At 31.9% G+C, this 26,640-nt stretch overlaps 2 protein-coding genes across 3 annotated transcripts in view; one reads left to right on the top strand and one right to left on the bottom strand.

The window, feature by feature from the left end:
• Positions 1-20,834, top strand: part of LOC118199178 (uncharacterized) — a 25,301-nt gene extending 4,467 nt beyond the window's left edge. The window contains exons 2-3 of the mRNA XM_035370979.2: positions 9,992-10,149; positions 12,253-20,834. Coding sequence (XP_035226870.1) covers positions 9,992-10,149; positions 12,253-13,461 — 1,367 coding nt within the window. The 3' untranslated portion in view covers positions 13,462-20,834. The remainder of the gene's footprint in view (positions 1-9,991; positions 10,150-12,252) is intronic.
• Positions 20,817-26,640, bottom strand: part of LOC118199179 (breast cancer anti-estrogen resistance protein 3 homolog) — a 38,187-nt gene continuing 32,363 nt past the window's right edge. For both annotated transcript variants that reach the window (XM_035370982.2, XM_035370980.2), the window contains exon 9: positions 20,817-26,640. In XM_035370982.2, coding sequence (XP_035226873.2) covers positions 26,104-26,640 — 537 coding nt within the window. In that variant the 3' untranslated portion in view covers positions 20,817-26,103.

Raw genomic sequence — 26,640 nt, 5'->3', positions numbered from 1 at the left:
GAAATAATAAGCCGGATCCAATTAGAAGATTAAGGAACAGCGCAATCTGCAACATTAACTGAAATAGATAATTAGATAATTTTAGCTTAGCTTATACTGTCCATTATACATTAAACACACATGCGTTAATGCATTATGCATTGACACATGCACAGAAAGTTTGTAGCTTTGAGGTCCATATTATGGACGTCCGGATTAAAGACTTTTGACTGTACATAGAAACATCGTTGATTTTACAATTTCTAATACTTTATATCCCTCACGCCAACCTGACGAATCATTATTTATTATACTTTACTTTCATTACCCTTTGTTTATCAGCACATGACAACTTGAGTAATGACTCATGCAGTGACGCCTAAACAATTTTTTCTATTAGTAATTGAATAACAAAGAAGTATGGGAACCTTTTATGTTGACATTATGCTCGGCGATTATTACAGATTTAAGTTAAATGCGCTAAATGTTGGCAAGGAAAAATTAAACAAAAATTTCCTTCCATACTAAAAAAAGATTTCATTAACTCACCAAAAGATTACATTTAGTGCTATTTGAATTAAGAATAACTGATTTTTTTTTATTTGCATAAACCCAGAACCGTCGTCAGAGCATGGCCGCACTGGGTTATGGAATGTAGGGAAGACAAAAAGAAGCCCCGAGTAACAAAATAAAGGGATCATAAAATTTTTAGGATTTAGGGAAAGCACTGGGACCCAAAATTAAGGGGCAGCAAAAATTTAGAACTTATTGAGGCACTTAGTAGCAGAATTTAGGACTTGTGGAGACTGCATTGTAAGGATCTTAAGTTTTACTAACGTTTATTTTTATTTTAAATTTTTACTATCACTTCTTATTTTCTACTTCCGGCCAGAATTAAAAGCTTTAACTTATTTTTGCAAAATTTGTCTGACGAACGCCAAGTACTTAAGTTGTGGCTTTTTGCCAAGCAAGAGAGGAAGGAGTTAGTAGAAGCAGGCCGCTTGCCTTAGCAGTTTTACTTGGTTGCTGGTTGCCTTCCAGGCCAGAGGTTTAATCCTCTTAATAATTTTAAACGTATTGTAGTGTTAACAGTTCTCTGTACTACATACGGCTTCCTGTTAATATACGGCCAATCTTCCACGTAGGCCCTTGTTTATTATTCCAAAGTTAAGTTAGAGTTTAGTTAATATTTTTATATTCATACGTTCAGACCACAAGTGGTTGGTCTCTGTATTCCGAAGTACGGAAATTATTGTAAAGAGTGAAAAATAAAGGGTTTCCTATACCCTTCCTGTGTATCTTGTCTACTTCCCACTTTTATGGAACATAGCTTTAGTAAGCTCCCTGTTCCGAGTCAGGTTCTTCAATGTTCCCCAAGCAAGTAAGGAGAAACACTGAACCTGATAGTGGCGCCCAACGAAGAAGAATAACCACGGCCGAGTTTCAAGAAGAACCTGTGCTGCCTGCAGAAGCGGCTCAGAATCCAGAAATGCCAGCTGCCGCCCTGGAAGGATTTGGTTACATCGTCCAGACCATGCGCGCTTCGATGAAACCAGAAGCAACATTTAATGGAAACTCACCGGTTACCAGTTTTTTTGAAAAACTAGATGACCACTTCATGCTCTACCCCGTGCACGAGTTTTAGAAAGTTACCTTAGCTACCAGCACTTTGAGGGGCCAAGTGCTTAATTGGTTCAAATGTATAGGCAGAAGTCTCTTGGGTCAAGCAGGAAGTCCCACCTATACTTACGAAAATTTCTAGACTGCCCTAGTAAAAGCCTTCCCTGTCGTAAGGGATCGTGCGAAATTAGAAACGGAACTTTCCAGCATATATCAGCAAAGAATCGAAAATCTCTCAAGCTTTATTTTAAGAAAAATTCACGTCTTCAAACTCTTGTATGGAAACCGTCCGGATACTGAGATAATTCAAGTGATTTTGCCGAGGTTACTTCCCCAAGTACAAGACTTTATTGAATTAAGGAATCCGACTACACTGGAAAAATTATTTGAGCTAGCAATCCAGTTTGAAAGTAGAAGAACGGCGGACATTGAAAGAAGACGCCAGTATGAAAAATGAAACCAATTTGGTGCGCCAAGACCACAGCAAAGTCAAGCACACGGCTACGGAAGCAAAGCGAATCAGTGGGCAAGGAAACCCGAGCATCCAAAAACAGCCGGCGAACGTCGACAGTTCAATAGCAATCCAGGAAAAAAGTCTCAAGGCCAGTGGAAAAAGAAGGAAAGCATGGAAATGAAAAGTGATTTAAACTAAAACGGATTTTTGCGGACGGGAGGGTGCGGAAATCCGAAGGCCAAGAAAACCCCTCTTCCTTCAAGTTAAATACAGTAATGGTGAAAAATTTGACTCTTCCGAAGATTGAAGCGTTGGTGAATAATATCCCAGCCACCGCACTCCTGGATACAGGCGCGCAGTGTTCCTGTGTGGCAGAAGATTTTTTTAGGAAGTATTTTCGTAAATATCGCATATATAATTCGGATAATACGACAGTGTTAGCTGCGCAAGGAGAAAGATGTAAGTGCATAGGTAAATTACCGCTATACGTCCGTATCAAGGACGAACAAGTAAAGGTTATGTTTTTTATAGTAAAGAATCTGCAAGCACATATTATCTTAGGAATAGATTTTCTTTCAGAGGCACAAGCAACGCTGGATTTTAATGAAGCGTCCCTTAAGCTGACGATGAAACCAGTTCGAGAAGCAAAATCGGAGCCGCCGATGTTAAACCTTGACCACCTGCCTAATGAAGAGCAACAAAGAATCCAACAAGTGGTAAGTGAATTTGCTTCTTTATTTAGTGATATTCCAGGATTTACTCAAGTTACTAACCATAGTATTGACACCGGAGATTCAATGCCAGTTCGCCATAAAGCATACCGGTATGATAAAAATAAAGAAAAAATTATAGAATGGCACATCAGGGATATGCTACATAAAAAGATCATAACGCCCATCTCAAGTAGTTATGCTAGCCCGGTGGTTTTATGTAAGAAAAATAATGACTATCCATTGACACATCCAAAAAGGTGGCGATTCGCGATTGACTATCGTAAATTAAATTCCATAACTAAATATCTGGTATATCCATTACCTATTATTGAAGAAATTCTAAGGAACATAACGTCTACCAAATATATGACGACTTTAGACTTAACGACTGGTTATTTTCAAATAGGGGTTAGACCTGAGGACGTGCCTAAGACTGCTTTTATAACCAAGTCTGGCACTTATGCATTTCTGCGTTTGCCGTTTGGCCTTTCAGGGGCACCGGCAACATTTCAGCGATGTATGGACATTGTGTTAAGGCCTGTTCTTGGAAAGTCCAAATTTATCTATTTAGACGATATCATTATTACTAGTGATAATCTAGACCAACATGTACAGGATTTAGGACAGGTGTTTTCTTTATTAAATGAGGCCGGTCTAAAAGTTAATGTCGAAAAGTGCAAATTTGCAGCTCCTGAATTAAAATATTTAGGTTACAAAATATCTCAGAAAGGAATCGAGACAGACGAATCAAAAATAATTGCTGTGCAAAACTATCCGCCGCCGAGCACGGCAAAGAAGCTCTCTTCTTTTCTAGGACTTTTTTCATATTATAGGTCCTTTATAAAAGATTTTGCAGCTATTGCTGAACCATTGTTAAAATTAAAAAGGAAAAAGGCAAGATTCTCGTGGACGGCCAATAGTGCTTTCGAAAAATTAAAACAAGCATTAATGCAAGCCCCTGTGTTGAAATTTCCTGAAAAGGATGAGAATTTAGAAATTTCAGCGGATGCTTCGAAATATGCGGTAGGAGCGGTACTTTCGCAAAATCAGCAGCCCGTGGCATTTTTTAGTCGAACTTTAAATCAAACACAAAGAAACTATTCCGCGACTGAGAGAGAGGCACTTGCAGTTCTGTTAGTAGTGCAAAAGTTCCGAGTCTATTTTGGAAAGGCGCCAATAACAGTGTATTCTGATCATGCGGCGGGAACTAGATTGTACTCAGGGAAAAATTTATCCCCAAGGTTAATAAGATGGGCACTCAAGCTACAAGAATATAATCTGGTAATCAAGCATACCCCCGGAAAGGAAAATATCGTAGCAGATGCCCTATCCAGAATAAAAATAGATAAAGAAGGTATTCAAAGGTGACTGAACTGGAGGAAAAAGAATTCTAGAGGAAGGAACTGAAGGGCGAGCCCGCACAAGAAGGAGGATAAATCAAACTAGAATCTTCGCTACCTTCCAGGACTGGGCTGAGAGAAGAATGTCCGAATATCACAAAGATAAGTAAAATTTTATGTTACTTTGCAAACTTAAGTTAATCTTTCATTCTTACTGCAAGTGGCAGATTTCAAGAAGTTTTACCTCATGTGAGGTCTACCTTTATCGCCAAAAAGGCGAGAAATGAGTTGTTACCGATTTTGGTATTATGTTTTTCAATTACTCGCGAGTAAAACTAAAGTTGATGTATAATAGGAATGTGTAAATACTTGAATATTGTAAAAGTTATTGTATAAATTTTATTTAAAACATTCTGGCAAGAAAGAAGTTTTAGTCTGAAAGACTTTTGAAATGTAGTATTTCAATGTAGAAGAATTGGCACTTGCTTGGAAAAGAATAGAAGTTAACAATGTACTACTAATGTATGTTTTAAAATGCGTAAAATTAACAGCATGTTAATATGTTCTTATATACAATGTGAACTGTTATTTTAAATGTTAAGAAATACTGTGATATGGTAAAAGTGAAAGTAATGCCAAAAAATTTTAAACTTATTCGTGTGACTGTAAAAAGATCAAATTATGGTGAATATGTGTTAAAGGTTGAATGAATGCAGTTAGGCTCTCTGACGCTACACTTCAGAGTTAGCCACTTTCAGAATAGTACCTCAGGGTTTAGAGTTGAAGATAGGGTGTGTTACGAGGTCTTGTTATGTTGAATTTTAACACGTTAGTGTTTTGATTGTAGGCGGCAGTGTTGAACACGTATACATAAACACATTCGTGTTTGGTGTTTTCTTTTACCACACATGTCAGTGAGCACGGGAAGAGATAATTAAAATAAAGTCATGAATGAAATAAGAATGTTAAGAGAAATATAAATATTCATGTTACTTGCCGTTTCATTGTGTAACATTTCATTAAACTAGTTTTCTTTCCAGATCTCTGGAAGGAACCAGATTTGAATAAAAGCTCCTGTTTAGATGCAGTACAGATGAAAAATTGGTTGTCCATGGAGCTGATATTGTAAAAACAAATTTTTTTAAAAATTTCTAGTTTCTAGTGAGAAATATTTGTAAAAGATTGGCCTCACGTTAGATTCTAGAGCTAAAAGTTTTCAACAAGGTCGTTTTAGACCTCAGTTTCAAACTAATTAACTCTGGCAGGAAGTATGTAAGGATCTTAAGTTTTACTAACATTTATTTTTATTTTAAATCTTTACTATCACTTCTTATTTTCTACTTCCGGCCAGAATTAAAAGCTTTAACTTATTTATGCAAAATTTGTCTGGCGAACGCCAAGTACTTAAGTTGTGGCTTTTTGCCAAGCAAGAGAGAGGAAGGAGTTAGTCGAAGCAGGCCGCTTACCTTAGCAGTTTTACTCGGTTGCTGGTTGCCTTCCAGGCCAGAGGTTTAATCCTCGTGATAATTTTAAACGTATTGTAGTGTTAACAGTTCTCTGTACTACATACGGCTTCCTGTTAATATACGGCCAATCTTCCACGTAGGCCCTTGTTTATTATTTCAAAGTTAAGTTAGAGTTTAGTTAAATATTTTTATATTCTTACGTTCAGACCACAAATAGTTGGTCTCTGTATTCCGAAGTACGGAAATTATTGTAAAGAGTGAAAACCCTTCCTGTGTATCTTGTCTATTTCCCACATTTATTGAACATAGCTTTAGTAAGCTCCCTGTTCCAAGTCAGGTTCTTCAATGGTCCCCAAGCAAGTAAGGAGAAACACTCAACCTGATAGCATCAGGTGACAAAATATTTAGTGTCAGCTGTCGGTGAGATTAAGTATATATATGGGAATTTATTTATTCAGGACTTGGATAAGCCTTAAGCATGTGCAAGAATTAGACATAATTATAATAAATAACTAAATTAATGAAAATTAGGCTGGATTGTCTCAGTGCACAATAGAAGCAAGACAAAATTTAATGGAACATTTTGTCTTTCGTCTCCATGCTACATAACCAGTCATGTATAGTAGATGATGTTAAACTAGGCAAAAATTATACTTTCCTAATTCCAAAGAATTTCAATTAATATAGTAGATTGTGCTGTTCCTTAACTTTCTGATATGATCCAGCTTATTATTTTTTGCAGGCTGTTATAATTACTGCAAAAACTCAAGTTTTGAACTTTCGATTATGTTGAAAAGAATTTCTAATTCTGGTGCTGCAACAGGATCTACAAAATGAAAGCATATTTCAAAGCTCAGTAAACAAAAAGTGGAATTCCTGCAAAAAATGGATGTAGGTATAGCCATCTCAAAGTTATGCTACGAGTATGGCATTGGAAAGTCAACTGTATATGACATAACAGAAAAACGACCTTTTTTAATTTTTTGTGGATTCTGACACCCTGCTCTCAATGAATAACAGAAAAATTATTCATATGCTAAAAGTGACGATCATGACAAAGTGATGATTGAATGGTCAGACAGAGATGCAGCGAAGGTGTGCCATTAACGGGTCCAATGTTAATGGCTCAAACCAAAATATTTCGTGAAGAAATGAACTTGAAAACTGAGTAAACCAAATTTTAAAATCTCCATGGTATAATGCAATTAAAAATTTCAGTTTAAAAAGCTTCAGCTCATACTGAAGCTGCTGAACTATTTGCAGATGACTTCATTGAACTCATTAATAGTGAAATGTTATCTTCAGAATAAATTTACTACGTTGATGAAATGGTTCTTTTCTGGCAATATGTACCGTGAAATACCTGGGCAACTTTTGCTCCAACTGGTGTCAAAGATTCCAAAGCTAGACAAACAATTTTAGCATGCGTAAATGCTGCAGGAACGCACAACTGTAAACTTTTCGTAAACGGAAAAAATACATGACCTAGAGCATTTAAAGGAGTAAAGATTTTTCCGTTATATATTGTGCAAAAAAAGAGCATGGATGACACAAATATTAATGTATGATTGGTTTGAAAATCATTTCATATCAGAGGCTAGGCAAACTTTGAATTTGGTTGGTTTATCTGATGATGCAGAAATTGTCCTAATTGTAGATGACAGTTCGGCTCATATTTCACTTAAAGTTTTAATGAAAGATAATGTATCTGTGTCATTCTTTCCTCTATACTGTATGTCCTCATTGAGCCTATGGATATTGGAATAGTGTGCATGCTGAAGTGCAAATGTAAAGTAGCATTTTTAAAATCCATGTTAAATTTCTTGAATAATGGCAAGATCATTCAAGAATTTTTGAAATATTTTAGCATAAAATCTGCTCTGCGGAGCATTTCAAGATCATGGAAGGATGCGCCTCCAGATACTTTAAAAAATGCTTGGCATAATTTATGGCCAGCTACCATATTTCATAGTGAGAATGATGAAGATGATAGCCGTGAATTTGAAGACTTTTGGATATCGCAAACCACATTGGAAATTTTCCAAATAATGGATTTTGTAAAGAAATGTGAAGAAGCGGTAATAAATGAAGATGATATAACAGAAGTTTTTCATTGCGACAACAAAGCCCCAATCATCAATCAATTAACGGATGACGAAATCTGTAGTATGGTTCTAGATCCAGAAAATACCTTTACCGATAATTAAGAAAGTGGTTAAAGAAAATGAAAAAATTTCGATTGACAACTTAGTCATAATTCTCGACACAGCAAGTACAGGACTTGGAACAGTAGAACTTTGTAACTGAACAAGAAATTATGTCTGTCTATAGAATTAAAGAGAAAGTATTATCACAAAAAATGAAACCAACTTATAGTGAGAGACATGTTTAATAAATTAAAAAAAAAATATATTTAGCTTTTTTTTTTGTGTGTGTGTAAATTTTGATATTCTTTAGATCATAAATGCTTCATCATAAGTCATGTTTTCATATTTTTAATTTTATAATTTATACATGGCATTTTACTAGATTTAAACTGATGATCTGATATTCGAAAAAATCCCAAATCCAGAAGTCTCGACGAGTCTGGATCTCGGACCTTGTTCTGTACACTAAAAAAACTAGTTGTTAGCATGCCATCTAGACTGAAAGCCATTATTAATTGTATAAGAAACATTCGACAAAATATTAATTTATAATATAAATCCGTTTTTTCCCATTTTAGATAAAAGTCAAATACTTTTCTTGACCCGTGCTATGGAATCTAAAATATTTTTGCTGTTTTAGGGTTGTATAAATTTTTTAAATTTCTTTGGAAATATGCCTGAGGCATATCTTCATTTTGTAATTTTCATATTGTGCAAATAATATTCTTAATTTATTTGCAATTAATAATTGTTTAATGTTTTTTATGACATGTTGTTTAGAGAATCGAATGAAGGTCGAATACTTTTTGGAGTAACCGTAAATGTACAAATTTATGTGGTGAAAACAGATTTGAGTACATATTTGTTCCATTATTTCAACTAAAGTTTTTATTGCAATTTTAGACACTAGGTGTTTTGAAACATTTTAACACATATTTTTCTTCCTTTTTTCAATGGTCAAGTACCTTCTTTGAGTTGAAATACTTAAAAACAAAATGGAAATGTAATTTGACAGTGAATCAAAATGGGAGACAAAATGATGTCAAAAAGCAAGTGGATTGACTTTGGGAGAGGGTTGCAAAATTTTTGTTAAATTACTTTTAAAATTTGTGTCAAACTAAAGAAAAACTATTAAAATTAAATTTCTGTGTGAAATATCTTCCCAAGTAAGAACAGCAAATTGGTAAATTATTTAGTTCACAATGGCTAGTAAACCTAAATCTCTATCATAGAATCAGATTAACTACCCATTATGAATTAGAGAAGCAATGATTTTAGGTATCAGTATGCTGTCTCATTATCAGCACCACTTCAGGAAGCAGCCATATAATATTTTTGGTAACAATTATTTAACACTGAAAATTTTCAAAATGTCATTTGGTGACTTTAATTGATAGTAATATGTATCAGTATTTTAGAGTTTGGCACCAGAGCCTTTTTAAGGTGGTATTGCTTATAAAGAAGTCTCAATTTTACCTCCACTTTTGAAGTTTATGTTAAGATTGGATTACTTAGATTATTAAAAAGCATACTAGGTATATTTGTCCTGTGTATATTGAGAAAAGAGATGCTTTCATGCATAATTCTCTAAAGGAAACTGTTTTTATGTTACAAATGGGGAAAATCATGAAAACTCCAATGCAGCCAATCCAGGATTTGAACACAGATCATACTACCTGTATTCAATAGTTTTACCACTTGGCTACTGTTAGACTCAAGTTCATGTTTGGTATAATACATAAAGTGAGCCTTATGTATCTTTTATATTGTATAAGGTTGGGTGTATCCCAGAAGAAACATGTTTTGTTTTTGACAGTGAAAGATACTGGAAAAAATGCAGAAGAATGGGTAGAAACAATGATGCATCTGAGGAGTTGCTAGAGGAGAAAAATTTACAAATAACAGTTTAATTTATTTGAAATTCAGTGTTTTGGTATATATCTAATAAAATGTTTTATTTTATTACCACATATTACACTGTGTTGATGATGTAGATTCAGTTTTGTAATAATTAATTCAGTTTTTCTTTTCTTTCTGAATAAATATGTTAATTTCCTTACTTATTGTGAACTAAAATTTAATTTCCAAATTCACAGGTACAAAAATTTATCTCATGGCAAGTGCTTAGTATTTTATATATAACTGTGCCGAATTATTAGGCACAGGTAATTAAGTATTAGTCTTTTTAGATAGTTTTGATAATTTTAACAATTAAAACTAAAATTTGATACGAGTTCAATATCCATGCTTTATTGTGAAACTTTTATTACAGGTCAGTTTTATTCTGACAAGTTATACAAACTGTTGAAGACAAAATTTTCAATGAATGAAAAATATTTTCACTGGTTACTCTCACCGTATTGGAAAGAAATTGCTTTCCGAGATTTTTTGTCACCTGATACATTCAAGAAGCTCCAAGCTGTAGGAGGAGTAAGTCAGTTTTTATATTTTACAGATATTTTGAGAAATTGTTTCTTAAAACAACCCTCCTATTAGTTGTCACCAAATGAAACGTTTTTTCAGTTAGCAAATATTTTCGTATGCTTTCTTTTTGTTGTATTCTAAGTTCCATTGGTTTTTATGGACAAGTTGTAATGTACATTAAGGTACGGGCTTGTTGCATTTTCCTTAAATGGACATACAGTAGAACCTCTATTAATCAGAGGTAATTGGGACCATAATCACATTGGGTGAACAACTACTCAGTTAACAGAATCTACATTTTAAATCGTACCAGTTTTTCTTTTGATGAGGCTTTCTGAAATTTTTTATTTGAGATTCTAAAAATAGGTGTGCACAAGTTTATTTTAACAAAGTTTTTTAGTGGTAGGTAACATTTTTATCTTCAATTAACAAATAATCCATACAAGATTTTTGTAATAAAAATATTAATTTAAAAACTGTCATAAGAAAAAAAAAAAAAAAAAAAAAACTCCTTTACAATTTATGCAGATTAAAAGTTAACATGTTTTTAAAAAAAGTATTTTTAAGATACTTTTTTAAAAACATGTTAACTTTTTTTTAAATGATCTTATAACTTAATCAGCTGTTGGATGATCATGTCAGTTTTTGATCAACAAAAGATCCGTAAGAGAGTTGCTTTAAACTCCAAAGAGGCACAGCTTTAGCACCTATAGTGGACGAGAGATGAAAATGCTGAATGTTAATAGTGTGGCCTGGCTTAAAATTCCAACAAATGGGAAGTTTTTATGATATTCTGTAATGCATAACATATATATGAGCCAGTTTCCTTTAAAAAGGCTTGAACATTGCTGTCTTCTAGATCTATTTACTCTGCAACATTATCATTTAATCCTATGAGATATGTCTACTATTATTGCAGTAAAATTTCTTCAAGAATGTACTATTCTCGAAATTGAAGGAAAGACTTGCTGGGCAGTCTGTTTTTAAAGCAGTTGGCTCAAAATTTCTGCCTGAACACAAATAAATAAGTAAAGCTAGTAACTAAGTTCATTGATTAATTTTATGGATAAATATCTAAATTAAAACATAAAATATATCTGTAATTTTTTTTGCAATGATTAAGCAAAAAATTACCAACTATGCCAGGGTGGTGATGGTAATCAATTAGCCATGGATTTATCAGTTGAATAGAATAAAAAATTTATCATCTTCAAAAAATAAACTCCTGAAGTGAAATTTCTGTACACACATCTTTAAGACTTGCTAAAAGGTACATATTTCTATTGATATTGAATTAGACATTTTAGGCTGGAAGACTTAAAAAGCTGATACTTTCAATTTAGCATATGCATTTTGAGATCAGTCTTCATTCAGTAGTGTTTAGTTCTGCATGTGCAAATTTCTGCAGAACCACTTTTGATTGTTAACATTGAAACTAACTTTAAACCATCAAAGCCAAATATTACTTGTACTTTTTGCTTTTCTTACCTAAAATGGAACAAATCAACACATGCAGGAATTTTTCCTTTATGAAACTCATAACAAATGTAGTAATGAATATGTCTTCCTGCGTCTGCCATTTTTCATTTACTGACATTAAGTATACATCTGTTAATACAACTTCTACATGATTTTTATTATTCTGAATCATAAGAGTAACTTACAAGTTGGCTTTATGCATTATACAAAAAGTACTTTAAAACTTACTTGTATATATAATATAAATGCTAGTTATTATTTATGTTTTTCAAAACAACAAAATGGTACATTTATACCGCAATTAACCTTATTTCAAAATGTTTTATCAATCTGTAATGGACATTATAAATGAATTTTAAAAAATATTACATAAATCTATAAAAGTTATTAATATTGTTATTATAAAATTGTTATTTATATATTGATTCTGTATACAGTCATCTTTCTTTTCATATGAATTTCTTTCTTATAATCACCTACCTGAAGTTTTTTTTTTTTTTTTTTACTTTAATCTGGTTTACTCAAAGAAAATTTTATAAAAAGAGGGATGAATGTAATTAGCAGTTTATGTTTAAAAAAAAATGCTGTAATTGTGTAATTCATAAGTAACAAGAATATATCTCTTTACAGTTTGTAACATCTCTCTGTTTGAAGTATTCACTTGCAAATGATGATATGCTTTTTGCTATTATTTCTTGTGTGCCAAATGTCAAGCATCTTGATTTAACTGAAACAAATTGTTCTGATAAAGTTGTAGCTTTCATTAGGAAAGCATGTCCATTTCTTGTTTCCCTTAACCTAGAAAGCTGCTCAAATGTAACAGATGAAGGAGTGATAAGGTTAAGCAGTTCAGACAAGCAATTTCCAAACTATGATAATCTAAAATTCTTAAATATTAAACATACAAGTGTTTCCTATTGTGGTGTAATTTTTATCCTGCAACATTTACCATCTCTTCAGTACGTAAAATATGATCATTTTGCAACTGCCTTGCATCTCTTGCATTCGGGACAACTTCATGAGAGTTCACAAAAAAAGTATAACCTAGCATTGTTTGAACATACATTTGCAGCTAAGGCAGCAATAGGTGATGTATTAGAAACTTGGACAGTGTTGTGTCCAAAAGTAACAAATGCTATTATTCATGATATGCCATCAGAATATGAATTTAGATTGTTACAAAAGTTTAGTCATTTGAAAAAGCTTGCAGTGTCTTTCCCATGTCGATATATACCATCGTGTACAAGATTCTTTATACAGATATCTCCGTACCTTACATGCAATGGACATATGCTTACAGTTTTAAAGTTTCGAAATGTTACAGTATCAGTGAAAGAGCTGACAAAATTCTGTCCTAACTTACAATGTTTACATTTATTGGAAGTTATGTATGCAGATTTTGAAGAGAAAGATTTACATGAAGAACAACATAGGCTTGAAAATTTAGAGACATTAAAATTATTTAACACAAATTTGCAATATAACTTTAAATCATTTAATTTATTATTTACTTCAGCCAAGAAATTGAAAAAACTGTACTTTAAGTTTATAGAAGAGTTTTCTGAAAAAATTGCTGATCTGATTTTAAATTCTTCACAAACTTTAACAGAGGTTAATTTTATATACACTGATATAAGATCTACCTCTTTGAAAAAATTCTTTGCCCTGCCTAATATCTACAAAATACGTTCAGACACAAACAGATTTATACCATATGAGAACAATACTGTGTTGTTGAATCCACTTAACCACACTGAATCTCGAAATACTCTGTCTTGGCAAGAAGAATATGTAGAAAACTGTTCGTCTGATGAAACTTCTGGAGATGATATGTATTAACAGTAAAAGCAAGGAAATAAATGTATAAAAATTGAATCTTAAATTATAAATATTTAGTATTCATTTAAGTGTTAAAAATAGCATTTTATTGGCAGCTAAAAGTTCATACATTGAAAAATTATTTTTAAATATCATTTGTACTCATTCAGTTATAATGTGATGGACATATATGCCATAACTGCCAACTCTACCGTTTCTCATGACATTTCTCGGTTGATTACTGAATCCCCAATTTTTAATTTTGACTTTAATCAGAAAAATATTTTCCAATAATAAATGAAATTCACTGAATTAATAAAACTAAGATTTGTCCAAATTCCATTTCCCTGACCCTAATGGATTTTCCGTATAATTTTTTAAATAAATTTTACTTAGTATGATTCTGTTTATTGTAGATATCTGTAGAACTTGTTTTGAAGTTTCAAACAATATACAATCAGTTAATATTTGTATTTAACTTTGTTTTACATCAAGAAATGATTCACTTAATTTACACACACAATATTAAAAAAAAATTGCTATTTTTTTTTCATCATATTTAAAACTACTTTGATAAATAAAAGCTTTCCTTTCCTATTTCTCAGTATAAAACTGTAACAAAATTACAAAATAAAATTAACCAAAAAATTTGTAATATCTAATTAAATTAAGACACAATAACACGCCGAATAAATACTAATTCAGAAGTCAAACAACAAAAATCAGCGTTATATTCACAAAATTTTTTTCACAGGACTAGTTTCGATGGTTTTACCGAACCGTCATCTTCAGCTGCAAAACCGCAAATGAAATGATTGCGCAAATGAATGATTTGCGGTTTTGCAGCTGAAGATGATGGTTCGGTAAAACCATCGAAACTAGTCCTGTGAAAAAAATTTTGTGAATATAACGCTGATTTTTGTTGTTTGACTTCTGAATTAGTATCTAATTAAATATTAACATATTTTATATAAATATCATATTATAAATAGTTCAATAACCTAAATCATGCATTATAAAGTCAGTGAGTTAGGAGTACTTTTGCAAGGTTATCACTTCGCAGCAGATAATAACCTTCCCCCTATTCCCAGATTTCCTGTGAGAACCTCCAATTTTTCATATTTCAAAGTTCTCAGCTAAAATATATATATATGTGTAGAAGAGCTACACACATATATATAGCTGACTGTATGTCAGCTAAAATACATATATATGTGTTGTGTTAAGAAGTGATTATATGTGTTGTGTTAAGAAGTGAAGTCTATATTTTTGAAAATTAATTCACCAGTGATAAATTATACTTGAAAATGGAATTTCATAATTTGCAATAAACGCTTTGAACTTTTATCATGCTGGAAACATACAGATAAATCGAAGGGTAAGACATATATATATATATATATATAATATTTATTTATTACCTTTAATATCCATACCAGGCATTGCTTGATTGTATCCAGTTATCAGCCTAATCATGATACTCATCTGAGAAAAAAATGTTTGTGCATTTTTCCACAGGTGATAGAAAAAAAGAACATTAGAAAATTTCTTTAACATGCAAAATCTTTGGTATTATTTTGTGAGTTGTGACAAAATTCAGGGTCCAACTGTGCAAATTATAATGTTGCATGAAGTAGACTGAAACAGTGTGAGGAACCAAAAACTCATTTCTGGTTCTTTTACATTTTAAATATCAAAATATTCCTGGCATGAATAAAATAAACTGAAATATATTTTTAACAATGGCTATTTGCATCCATTCTGAAATTGTGTTATAGTTTCTCTTACTTGGGATGATTATGTTTTTTGCTTCATGTAAGCTCATCAGATTGTCTAGAAACAATTTCTGTTAGGTCTTTTAAGGTTTTTTTTTTTTTTTTTTCTTCTTCTTTTACTGTGTGTGTGTTTGTGAAGATTCATTTAAAAAGGTTGTACATAACTAGGGAACTAAAGGTTGCTTAGTATAATATGTTTTTACAATAAGTCTTCTACACTCACTTCCAAAAGTTAAGCAAGAAGATGTAAAATGCAAAAAAATAAAAAAATACTGCTTTGATTGACACAAAATTCGGTTGGAAGGCAGCACATATATTTATGCATAAAAGAAAATCAATAATTTTATACAGAAATGAAAATTTTTGTAAGCTATCAGATAATAACATACTGGAGACTTAAACAGAATTATGTATAAAATGAAAATAAGCAGCATAAAATGAAAAAAAAAAAAAAAAAAAAAAAGGAACATTAATAGGGTATGTGATCCCCCCTTCATCTGTATACAAAGTTTACACCCTGTGACCATGCTTTCAGTTAGGTGGTCAACCACCACAGAATTGAGCAAACGTCATTCTTCTTGCAGAGCAGTTTCCAGCTCAGTAACAGTGGCTGGAAGTGGGAAACGTGAAGATACAGCACGGCCGAGAGCATCCCAAAGATTTTCAATGGGATTAAGGTCGGCCGAATATGCTGGCCACGCCATACACGCAATCCCTTCACTTCTCATTTCTCACAATGGGTTCTAGGATTTCATCTCAATACCGGACAGCCATCAAAGAACCCCGTTTAAAGATGTGCAGGTCAGTGCGGTATCCTAATGAAATCTCTGCCCACACCATAATGCTTCCGCCTCGGAATGCATGATGTTCAGTGATGTTTTGGGACTGATTGCGTGTTCGTTGTTCACACGATATCCTTATAGGCTTGTCATCTGGCTCCAGAGCAAATCTTGACACATCAGTAAACATGACATTGTCCCAGTCAGACACATTCCAATTGATATAATTGTGCCCCTCTTGATTGGATGGATACAAAAACACAAACTCGAGGTACCCGGCCGTACAGTCCACTCCATATGTAATCTTCGCCGTACAGTAAGCTACAAATATCGCTTTACCAATGAACGCTGTAACCATAGACGTGTGGAGGTCGCTCTGGGATTCCGCTCGGCGACAGTAGCAATATATCAATCTTCCGCAGGGGTTGTAACCCTTGGGCAACCGGCTACGGGCCTTCGGACAACTGTCTGTGTGGTTTGGAATTGTTTCCATAGACGTAAAATTACAGAATGATGAATGCTGAAGAAAAGAGCAACATCTGTGATCGACTGTCCTGCTTCAATGCACCCCACAGCACGCCAGCACTCAGAATCTTCCATTCATCTTCTGGAAGTCATAGAAACACGTATATCTTGAAAACAAAGTGTACGAAAGTTTTAAACACCTTCTATCAACACTTACAATCAATTTCTGTAACCCTTCATAAAGCTGGCTTCTTATAAGACTGCCTTTTTTTCACATTTCTTGACATGAAAGCGCGATTGGCTATTACCCAACATATTTGCATACTTCCATCTACCTCTGAAGCGAATTGCATCTTCTTCAATTCTGATTGGCTTCCGGAAATTAGCATTTTCCTCTCTGTGCTTAACTTTTGGAAGTGAATGTATGTTAGTATAAAAATATACTAAGATTTCATTAATACAAATTCCTAATGAAAATGAGAGAACGTGCTCAGTCTTAATGCAGAATTCTTCAGGGAACAAGTAGATAACCAGTGCCTAACTTGCTGTCGATAGTAAAGCTGTTCTAACTTTGAAATCTTTCCTTTCCCATTTTTGTAATTTGATTTTGTGTTGATTGCATATTAAATTTCAAGCATTAATTAGAATCAAATTGTTAAACTTTAAATGCTTTGTGTGTATAAAAACCTTACATTTTTGTACACTGAGATAATTTTCCAGTGAAGAAATCATATATGACGATTACCTCTTACCCTAATTTAGCAAAATTACATAATTAAGTTTGTATCAGAATTGATGATGGCAAATAATTTGCTTGTGCTGGTTTTAACCTCATTAAGTTTTATTTTAGTTTTTAAAGCTTAGATTTTTTTTTTTTAAATTATTATTTAAATTACATAGCCCATGGGCTGTACACTAGGAAAACCCCTGATTCACATGTTTTTAGCAATAACAGTTATTGAAGAGAAAATGAAATTGTGTTTGAGGATTATACAATGTAATTAATTGGTTTTAGATTAAAACAAGTGTGAATTACGATGGATATTGTTTGAAAAAAGATTGCATGACTAAATATGTCTGACTGATCTTAGGGGCTTCTGTTATTAAAATCAATCAAAAGACCTTCAGGAAAAGTTGGGCATGTGACAGTTCTTAGTAAAAAAATTTTCTACATGACCAAAATTAAATAATAATAAAAACATGTATCAAAGTGTATAAGTATGTGGTATTAAGAATAAAGTGAATCATACATCCTGGATTGCACAAAGCAGTCTCTTTCTATTCTGAATTATGTAACACAAGAAAAAAACATGAATATTGTTATTCCTACTCTATAGTCATGGAAATATTTTTGTGGGATTAGAAATATATTGAATTAATCAATGAACCTACCATCTAGATATAGTGGGACCTTGCTTAATGAGCCTGAGTGGTTCCTGAATCTTACTCATTAAGCAAAACAGTTTTTTATACAGAAATAAATGTAAAATAAAATGATGTGTTACATACTGAAAAACACACTCAAATTTATAATAGACTCTTTTTTTTACAAGAAAGTTGCCTAAGGTATGTGTTTCATACTGAAAAACACACTCAAATTTATAACAGACTCTTTTTTTACAAGAAAGTTGCCTAAGGTAAGGACTATGCTTAAAAATTTGTCGAAAATGAGACACAGCATTATCGTTAAAAAATTTGTGCTGTAACAGTTTCCAATGCTTTTGGCATCTCCTCATTTTGCTGGAAGGTTAGTTCTATGCTGAGGCTGTTTTGTAACAGCCACCCAACAAAATCTTCCATTATTGACGAAAGCTTCTCCACAACTTCTTGATGTGATACAGAATGCACCATAAGCTCCTGCCTGTGTTCTCTCATTAGCTCATTGACTTTGTTGCTGTCTACTTGCCAGGCATGAAGTCTCATCAATTACAGACTCTATAAACATTTGCTCAGACTTTTTGTTGTCTCATGTTCAACATATCTGCCTGGATGAAGCTTCTTCCATGCAGAAACAAGGGTTCTCTTGGTGACACAATCCCATGCTTTTGTTGATCATTTTGAGGCAGGCAATGATGTTATAGTGGCCAAATATTGAAGTTAAAGTGTTCAATATTCTGAGAGAATGAAATTTGTTCCTTTAGTTACATCAGAACAATGCTTGAGGAGCACTTTTATGTAGAACTTTTTAAAATTTGAAATGGAAATGATCAGCTCATGCATGAGCTGCAGTAGAGGAATGTCAGGAAGCAGAAAGTAGATCTTGTTGAATTAAAATTCTTCAAAGATGTCATTACGTAGCCCTTAAGGGTCTGTAGAAGTGTCGTACATAACAAACAAGACATGGAAATGCAAATTCATCACAAGTGGATAATTTTTTACAAATGGGTCAAACACTTAATTGATGTAGATAATTTTTTTTTACAGACAGATTAAATAAACATTTCATTGATCCAATCTGCAAAAATGTATCACCCAACCCTTGTTGTAAACGAGTAATGGTTTAATTTTCAAATCGCTACTTGCATTTGCACAAAATAACAGTGTGAGATGGTCTTTCATTGGCTTTGGCTCAGCAATGCTTTCTTCTCTTCTGTAATATAAGTTAGCTTCAGCATCTTTCTCCAGAAGAGACCTGTTTCACCACAATTAAAAACCAGCAGTGGCAGAAAACCATCAGAATTCTCACTTGAACACACTTATGAAATTCTTGGTTTTACACCGAAGAAATGACATCCACAATGGTGTGGATGCTGTTCTTCTCTTAAAACTTTTCACACTACCCTCGACTTACCTTGAATGTTCTACTTCTTCGTCCATTAATCCTGCCATCTGCTTAATGAAGTTAGCAAGAATTATTTTTGCATTCTTACAAATTATATTTTTGTTAATAGTGTCTCCTTGTATATGCTTCCTGTTCATCCATACAAGTAGCAATCTTTCAACACTGTCAAGAATACAGTCTGTACATCATAAAAAAGCTCTCGCCAGTTAATCTGCAGCTGTCTGTTGCCGTAGAAAGAAGCCTTGACCCATTTTCCGTAGGGTTGTCTTGAAGACGAATGATAACTCTTTTCCCCTCAGCCAACAGTCGCCAAAAACAAAATAACAATAACGCAACCCTTGGTTTGCCCCTATTTGAAATATACTAGTCTTGTTGCTATAGTGACCGCCACCTGCCAGACACCGTAGCGGGAGCTTTTCTTCTTGTAGACAGACAGTACACGTCATTTGTTCTACAAAATACCGCTCATTAAGGGAGTCATTTAAAAAAAATTTGCTCATTAAATGAGGTTTGACTGTTTATATTTTAGATAATTTGCAAGGTCCACCAAAAAAAAAAAAAAAAAAAAAAAAAAATTGATGAAGAATAATTTCTAAGCTTATATTCTGAAATCCGAGTTGGAGCACCACATTTCGTAACATAACAGCCCCGAATTTTTGAAAAGCTGCACTAAAGGTAGTTATAATGTCAAGATAAGAAAAGTGTTTTCCAGTATTTGCTGAACTAATATTGATAATAAAGATCATATAATTTGAACTAATAATGTAGCCTTCAGTAGGCAGAATATCTAGCAATGTAAAACCTCACTTTAATACCATCTCTTTCTACCTTATCGGAATACACACAAACTAAAATTAGCACTATGGCAGGAAAACAGAAAGGGGAAAATTAGAGTATAGATTCTGAATTTAAAATAACTGGTTAGATAAAATAAATAAATACCCTGGAAACACCAGTCCTGAAAGGTTTAAGTCATAATTTTGGACAGTTAATTTAGGGCTAATTTTAACATATTATTGAAGCAGTTTGTTATGTTCTAAAAGAACTTTCACAGAAGAAAGCACAGTTGAAGCTACTAATTAAAGCTTCCTTTTTAAACAGCTGTATAAAAATTTCAATTTTGTATATTTTCATTGGATGATGTCATATAATAAAGTTTTCAATTCTTAATTTTTAGTTTTATTACTTAAGATAGTATGACAGCTAAACATTTTTGATTATTTTTAAAAAAGAAATCCTCTTAAAACTATGTCAGTTTGCTCAAAAGATAGTCATGCAATTTTTCTGAAATACTATAGCTTTTTAAATTATTTTAATAAAACCATTCTGAAATCTTTATTATACAATTTAGTATTGAAGAATTATAAACTAAAAAATTAAAATATTTAAAATGCATTGTACTTATAAATCTAATGGAATGATTTGTTTATGTTTTCTAAGTATTATGTCTTGAAAGGTGCTGTACATTTCATTTTTAGGACATTTAATGTACTTGTATATATTTTATTTATACATTCTTATTGTACTCATAAATGTTTGTAATGTAAATTTGTTGTACAATAAAACAATATACAATTTGAAAAGCACTGAAAAGTTTTATTTTATAAAAATATAATAAAACTCTGAAGCTCATGAAAGACAACGTTTTATCAAGTCATTTAAGAGGTACTGTATTTCCATATGCCATTAATTATCAGTTGATTACACATTCAGTGATTCAAATTTAAGTAAAAACTTGAAAAGCTTTAATTTAATATTATAATTTGAGATTAGAGGTATTACTTCTAAAAGAGGATTTAAAATAATTCAGTGAGTTTGAATGTGTGGTAAGTGTATAATCACTGCACAATGAACTAGAAAAGCATATCTTATTAACAAAGTTTTATAAAGGAAGTAGAGTTATTTGAAGATCAGCTGAGATTTAAACAACCAATTGTCACTGATATTGACAAACTGACAAGACTAAATGAGACTAGCTTTTGTCCAATATATAAAGAAATAACTATTTAAATGCTTAGTGAAAAGCAAAATTAGTAATAATTACTTTCATGCAAAATGCTAAAACTGATCGCTCACTATTGATGAAACAGTAATACACTGCAGTATCTAGTAATGTGATAAAAAAAGCATATCAATGAACTAGCTAATAAAGAAATCAAAAATTAGTAAGAAGAGACTATTAGCATTATAGCTTTAAATTCAAATATTATTTACTTCTTTAATTGGTAAATCTGAAAGTAAGCCTTGAAATTTCACACTAAAGAGCATGAAACTCATAATCTGAAAAATATTTCTAAATATGCTATTGCACAACACTGCTGATTGAAAGAGTTTCCAATTCTATGCAGTTTGATAAGGCTAAGTCTTGTAACCTGACCTTTTTTCATCAAATCACTACTGATGTCTGTATCACTTTTCAAATAAACAGATGTCATAATATCAGTTAACCCTAGAGGGAAACTGTATTCTGAATCAATCATACTGTCAGGGCTGCCAGATTTTACTTGAAATGCCTTTCAGACTATCACATGATCAGAAGTTTCATAGCTCTTGAACCAACCAAGAAAATTTTTTTCTATTCTATCTGAGTATAGTAACAAAGAATAGTCAACAGATGTGAAGTACAAAACAGACTGATCAACTGTGTTAGTGAAAGTATATAAAACTTAAATGTTAAAAAAAGGGGGAACATTAAAATCTTAACCATTTCGAATATATATATATATATATATTTTACTTCATTAGATTCATTTACTTCATTCATTACATGAACAACAAACAGTTTAATCACCTGATTTTCAAGAGAACTGCAGGACAATTTTGCCCCCAAAACTAGATGGTTCAGTAATATAGTACTGTTTTGATCAGTAAAATATATATCTATATAATAAACTTATTTAAATATGATAGAACATTTTAAATGACTTGATATAATTACATGAGTAAAAGATACTTTCAGTTACAAATTTTCTTAAAATTTTTAAATTTCAGCCATAAAAAAATCATTTCCTAAGCATATCGCAATATAAGCACAAGAAATATCTTGCAGTGATATAATTGATTTTATATATACATGAATAGATTTATACACTTTCAAGTGCTAAATATTAACATGTCAATGATCAAAATATATATATATTGACTAGTTCATATTTTAAATATTTAGCACTAATAAATTTTTCTTAAATAAAATAACTCATTCATTATAATAAACAAAATTATTCTAGGATGTAATGAAATGACAAAATTTCTATATAAAATCAACAGAAAAACACAGACACATAGAACTTTTAAATTACCAGTTCTCAAAAGTATGATTTAAAAACTAACACTACAGCAAATGAATCACTAAGATTATTTTTCTTCATATGATGCATTATAAAAAAGTATTTATTCTGATCACTTATGAAAGGTATACTGAAGAAAATTGATAAATCTAAGATCTGTAAATTAGAAATAATGCAAAATTTAGATTTATGATTAATTACCGTATTTGACGGCATATAGGACGCACTTTTTTCCCTGAATCTGGTCTAAAAAAGTTACCTGCGTCTTGTACGTGAAGGACACAGGTTAACTTTCAATACTGAATGCTATTTTTAGCCCGGATAAAGGTCTAGACACACATAACTTTATCTACATCTACATGTGTGTGGCCTTCTAAATAAGGGTGCATCTTATATGCCATCAAATACGGTAGTACTTATTTTGTTTAAAAAATTTAGAAAAACTATTAAAGAACAAAGAAATTAAAGCTTTTGAAATGAAGTGATCTGTCGTATATTCATATATTTAAGAGATCATTATCACATAATGAAAGAGGAAGAAACTAATGTTTAATTTTTCCAATTAGCACTAAATAATATTTATTACTGAAATTTATAGAATTTTTAGTGAAGTTTATGGTATCCAGTACATTTTAATATATGGTATCCCAGGGCTATTATAAAACATATGGTATAGTTATATATATATATATTATATAGTGCTCTAAAATGCATAGAATAAGGTATAATTTTGTGTGAGACAAGTTGAAACAACATGATTTTAATGGACGCATCCGATCTTTGAGGTAATCATTCAAATGGATTAAACAAATATTTACTTATTTTTTCCTCCTTCCTTGGTCATGAATAAAACTAAATTTAAAAGCCTAATTTAGTTTTATGAACATTGCTTGAAAACTTGGAGCAAATCAAATCTCCTCCCCCCTCCCATTTTATTTTAGATCAATATAGGGCAATAGCAGATTTTGTATGTTCACCGTCTCTTAAAAACATATGGTTGAAACTGAAAAACAGTTCAACTTCAAACTGACTGAAAACCATCGTAAAAGTAAAAGCTAATAAATACTGAGCATTCCTGTGCATAACCTAAGTATTTTTATCAAATTTTTTACTACTGAAGTTTAATCCAGCTTATATACACTTTCAAAATAATTTACAAATAATTAAGTTACAAAAATACAGAAGTTAAGCATCTGAAAAGAATATTATTTTTGTATAAAAGGATTTTATATTAATCATGAGCTAATTAATGACTGTTTAACCCCCTCTGAGTGGCATGAACCACTTTATCATGCGATGAGATTTTTTTTATTGTTATACATGACCTTATTTAAAATAAGTTTTCAAACATTTCGTAATGACTTGAATATCTTTAATGAAAACAAAAAAATTAATTATATGAATACAAATAAATAAATATTGCTTCAACGAAATGCTCCATCAGCAAAGCCAAAAATTTATACCACTCAGAGTTTTAAACAAAATAACCATGACCTATGAATAATTTATAGATTATCCATTCAAAAAAATATTAAATGTGCAAAATTTCACTTTTTCCCCTGAGAATAAATAACAAACTTTTATAACAATTGAAGAGCTTGTAGCAAAAACAATTGAAGAGCTTGTAGCAAAAAGGCCCCAGCTCTGCTTTGATAGATTTTGTGTTCATGAATCATTTTTGTTAAAAAAAAAAAACTGCTGCTTTTTGGATTGGAGTAAAAGGTTGCTGGTGTAGCCGTAAAATACCATTTTTACTAGCACTTTTACTACTAGAGGGCAAACGAAAATAAGTTAAAAAATAAATTTTTGAAATGTTTCTTTTAATTTTCCAAAAATTAAAAAATGTGGAGCTGGGCCCTTCTTGCTGCAAGTCCTTCAATTATTTTTAGCATAAAACTTGTATAATTTTTTATGTTTTTTAAAGCACATGCACAAATCAATGTAAGAAAAAATAAACATAATTAATACCATATTTCCTTGCACACTTCCCCCTCCTTTCTTATTGATTTTGTCATCTGAAAATTAAGAGTGGAAAAGCTATGTGAATTATTTAATTTCCAAAGGACATGGTTACAGTCAGAACATAACAAATCGAAAGTAGTCATGGATAAACTACAGGTAAGTATCGCAATATTTCTTTTACCCTCTGGTGGTTGTGAGATAGAGCAATTCTTTCTTTCCAAATAAGCTCAGTCATAAATTTACAATGCGAGCTGTGTTCATTTTTGTCCGCTGCAGTGCATAACTGAGATGCAATCTGAGCTCGTTAATGACCATCAAAAGGTTAAGTAAAAGCTACATTGCAATACGAATACATAGTAATATTACAATATCTAATAAGATATCTCCATTTTTTACTACCTTGTAATTTGAAACCTGCCCATTCATGTTGTCTCTGCCTCAAATAATTCATAAATAATTAAATAAGGTGAATGTGCAGCTGACTGTGTGAAGTCATAGACTGAATGTCAGTTTGTGTTTACTTCTTTGTGATTTGTAGGTTCTTGTAACAGGCTTCATGAGGTTCAACAGTTAGAAGGGGAAGGTTCAGCATCACCTTTGCAGGTAGCTTGCAAGGTTTTGTCTCTTAATATAATGAAAATAATTACTACATGATAAAACCATTTAAAATTTAGGGAAGCTTATTTCGTGAGTGTATTGATACAGGGGAAAATTACATGAATAATTTTAAATTTTTCAGAAACTGGTGCTAAAAGGCTAGAAGGAGAAAAATAAAGAAATATGGTATATATTTTAATCAGTTTAACCATTTGACTGCTATGTGGCACAAAAAAAAGCGCTGCGTTCATTTGTCTCGAAAACCGCGATGCAGCGAAAAAGCGCTGCGAGTTTCAGTGTGTCTTTGTTGCTCCGTGGGTGTGAACGTACGTAGTCTGACCTCACACGTACTTTGTAAAATGAGTGCATTCTAAAATAACTAACTGTGTCATGGTTTTCGAGGCAAATGAAAACTGCTACGCAGCGCTTAGTCAAATGGTTAAAAAGTATTAAAGAAAACTGATCTTCTTATAAATTATGTTTATATTTTTAAACCATTAGCAAAAACTGATATATGTAAGATTCTTACATAATACAGTATATTATGATATTATAGATTCACTTCTTTTTGAAATCACGGACAGATGTTATCTGCGAGATTCAATATTTAACTCAAATTCATCCGATACCACAGAATTTCTTTAAGTGATAAAAACAGAAGGTAAAGAAATTCTCATAAAAATTATCAAGCACAGCATCAATGCAAAATACCATGCAATTCATAAAAGCTTAAGATAAAAAAATAATCTGTTTAAAATGGTAGGATTTTTTTATAAGCTCAAATGATGTTTTTACATTTGGATATGCATATGTATGGTAAATACATGATGAAAACTTTTGAGAGGCAACTTTGTTTCTAAGGTAAGGACTGAAGAGGCAACTGTGTTGCTAAAGTAAGGACTGAACAAGCAACTTTGTTAATAAGGGGAAAAAATGGATATATTTAAGAATCACCAATTCTTTTTTTAATATGCATCTTGCTCCACATGAAATTAAAACATCACTTTCATTATAAATTAAACTTCATTACATTTATTATGAAGCAACTGCAAAACTTTCTGAAACTTTTGATGCCTTTCTTCTGAATGCACAACTGAACCTCTATAGCCCCAAAGCATTCGTAAATGAAATTCTGTACTAAACATATCCAATAATATATCATCATATTTTACACTTCTAAGTGATAACTGTCCATTTTTTATAAAACCTGGAATTTGCTGAATAATATTGCGACCAAGTGCTAAATGGTCCGCAAGAAGCTGAAGTCCAAAATCATCTGAACCATAACTACCAGGTATGCTAAAATTTAGAATAATATTATTAATATTATCAGTATAATCAAATGGTTGATTTTCTATGATGCTCATAATAGATGAATGTTGCTGAAGAATCAAAATTAAAGATAATATATATGGAAAACAAATATTGGGAGCTCCAAGATCTGATGCATTTTGTAGAGACTTGAAAGCAGGTTTCATCTTAGTCTCAAAAGCAAATGCTGATTCTGTATAAGAGTGCCTTAAGGCCAACCATGTTGACTGTAATCCAGTCAC

Source organism: Stegodyphus dumicola, chromosome 7, assembly GCF_044657685.1.
Source record: "Stegodyphus dumicola isolate Sdum_Otavi_A_Nest chromosome 7, ASM4465768v1".
Taxonomy (NCBI): domain Eukaryota; kingdom Metazoa; phylum Arthropoda; class Arachnida; order Araneae; family Eresidae; genus Stegodyphus; species Stegodyphus dumicola.
This window is presented reverse-complemented; position numbering and strand designations above follow the sequence as displayed.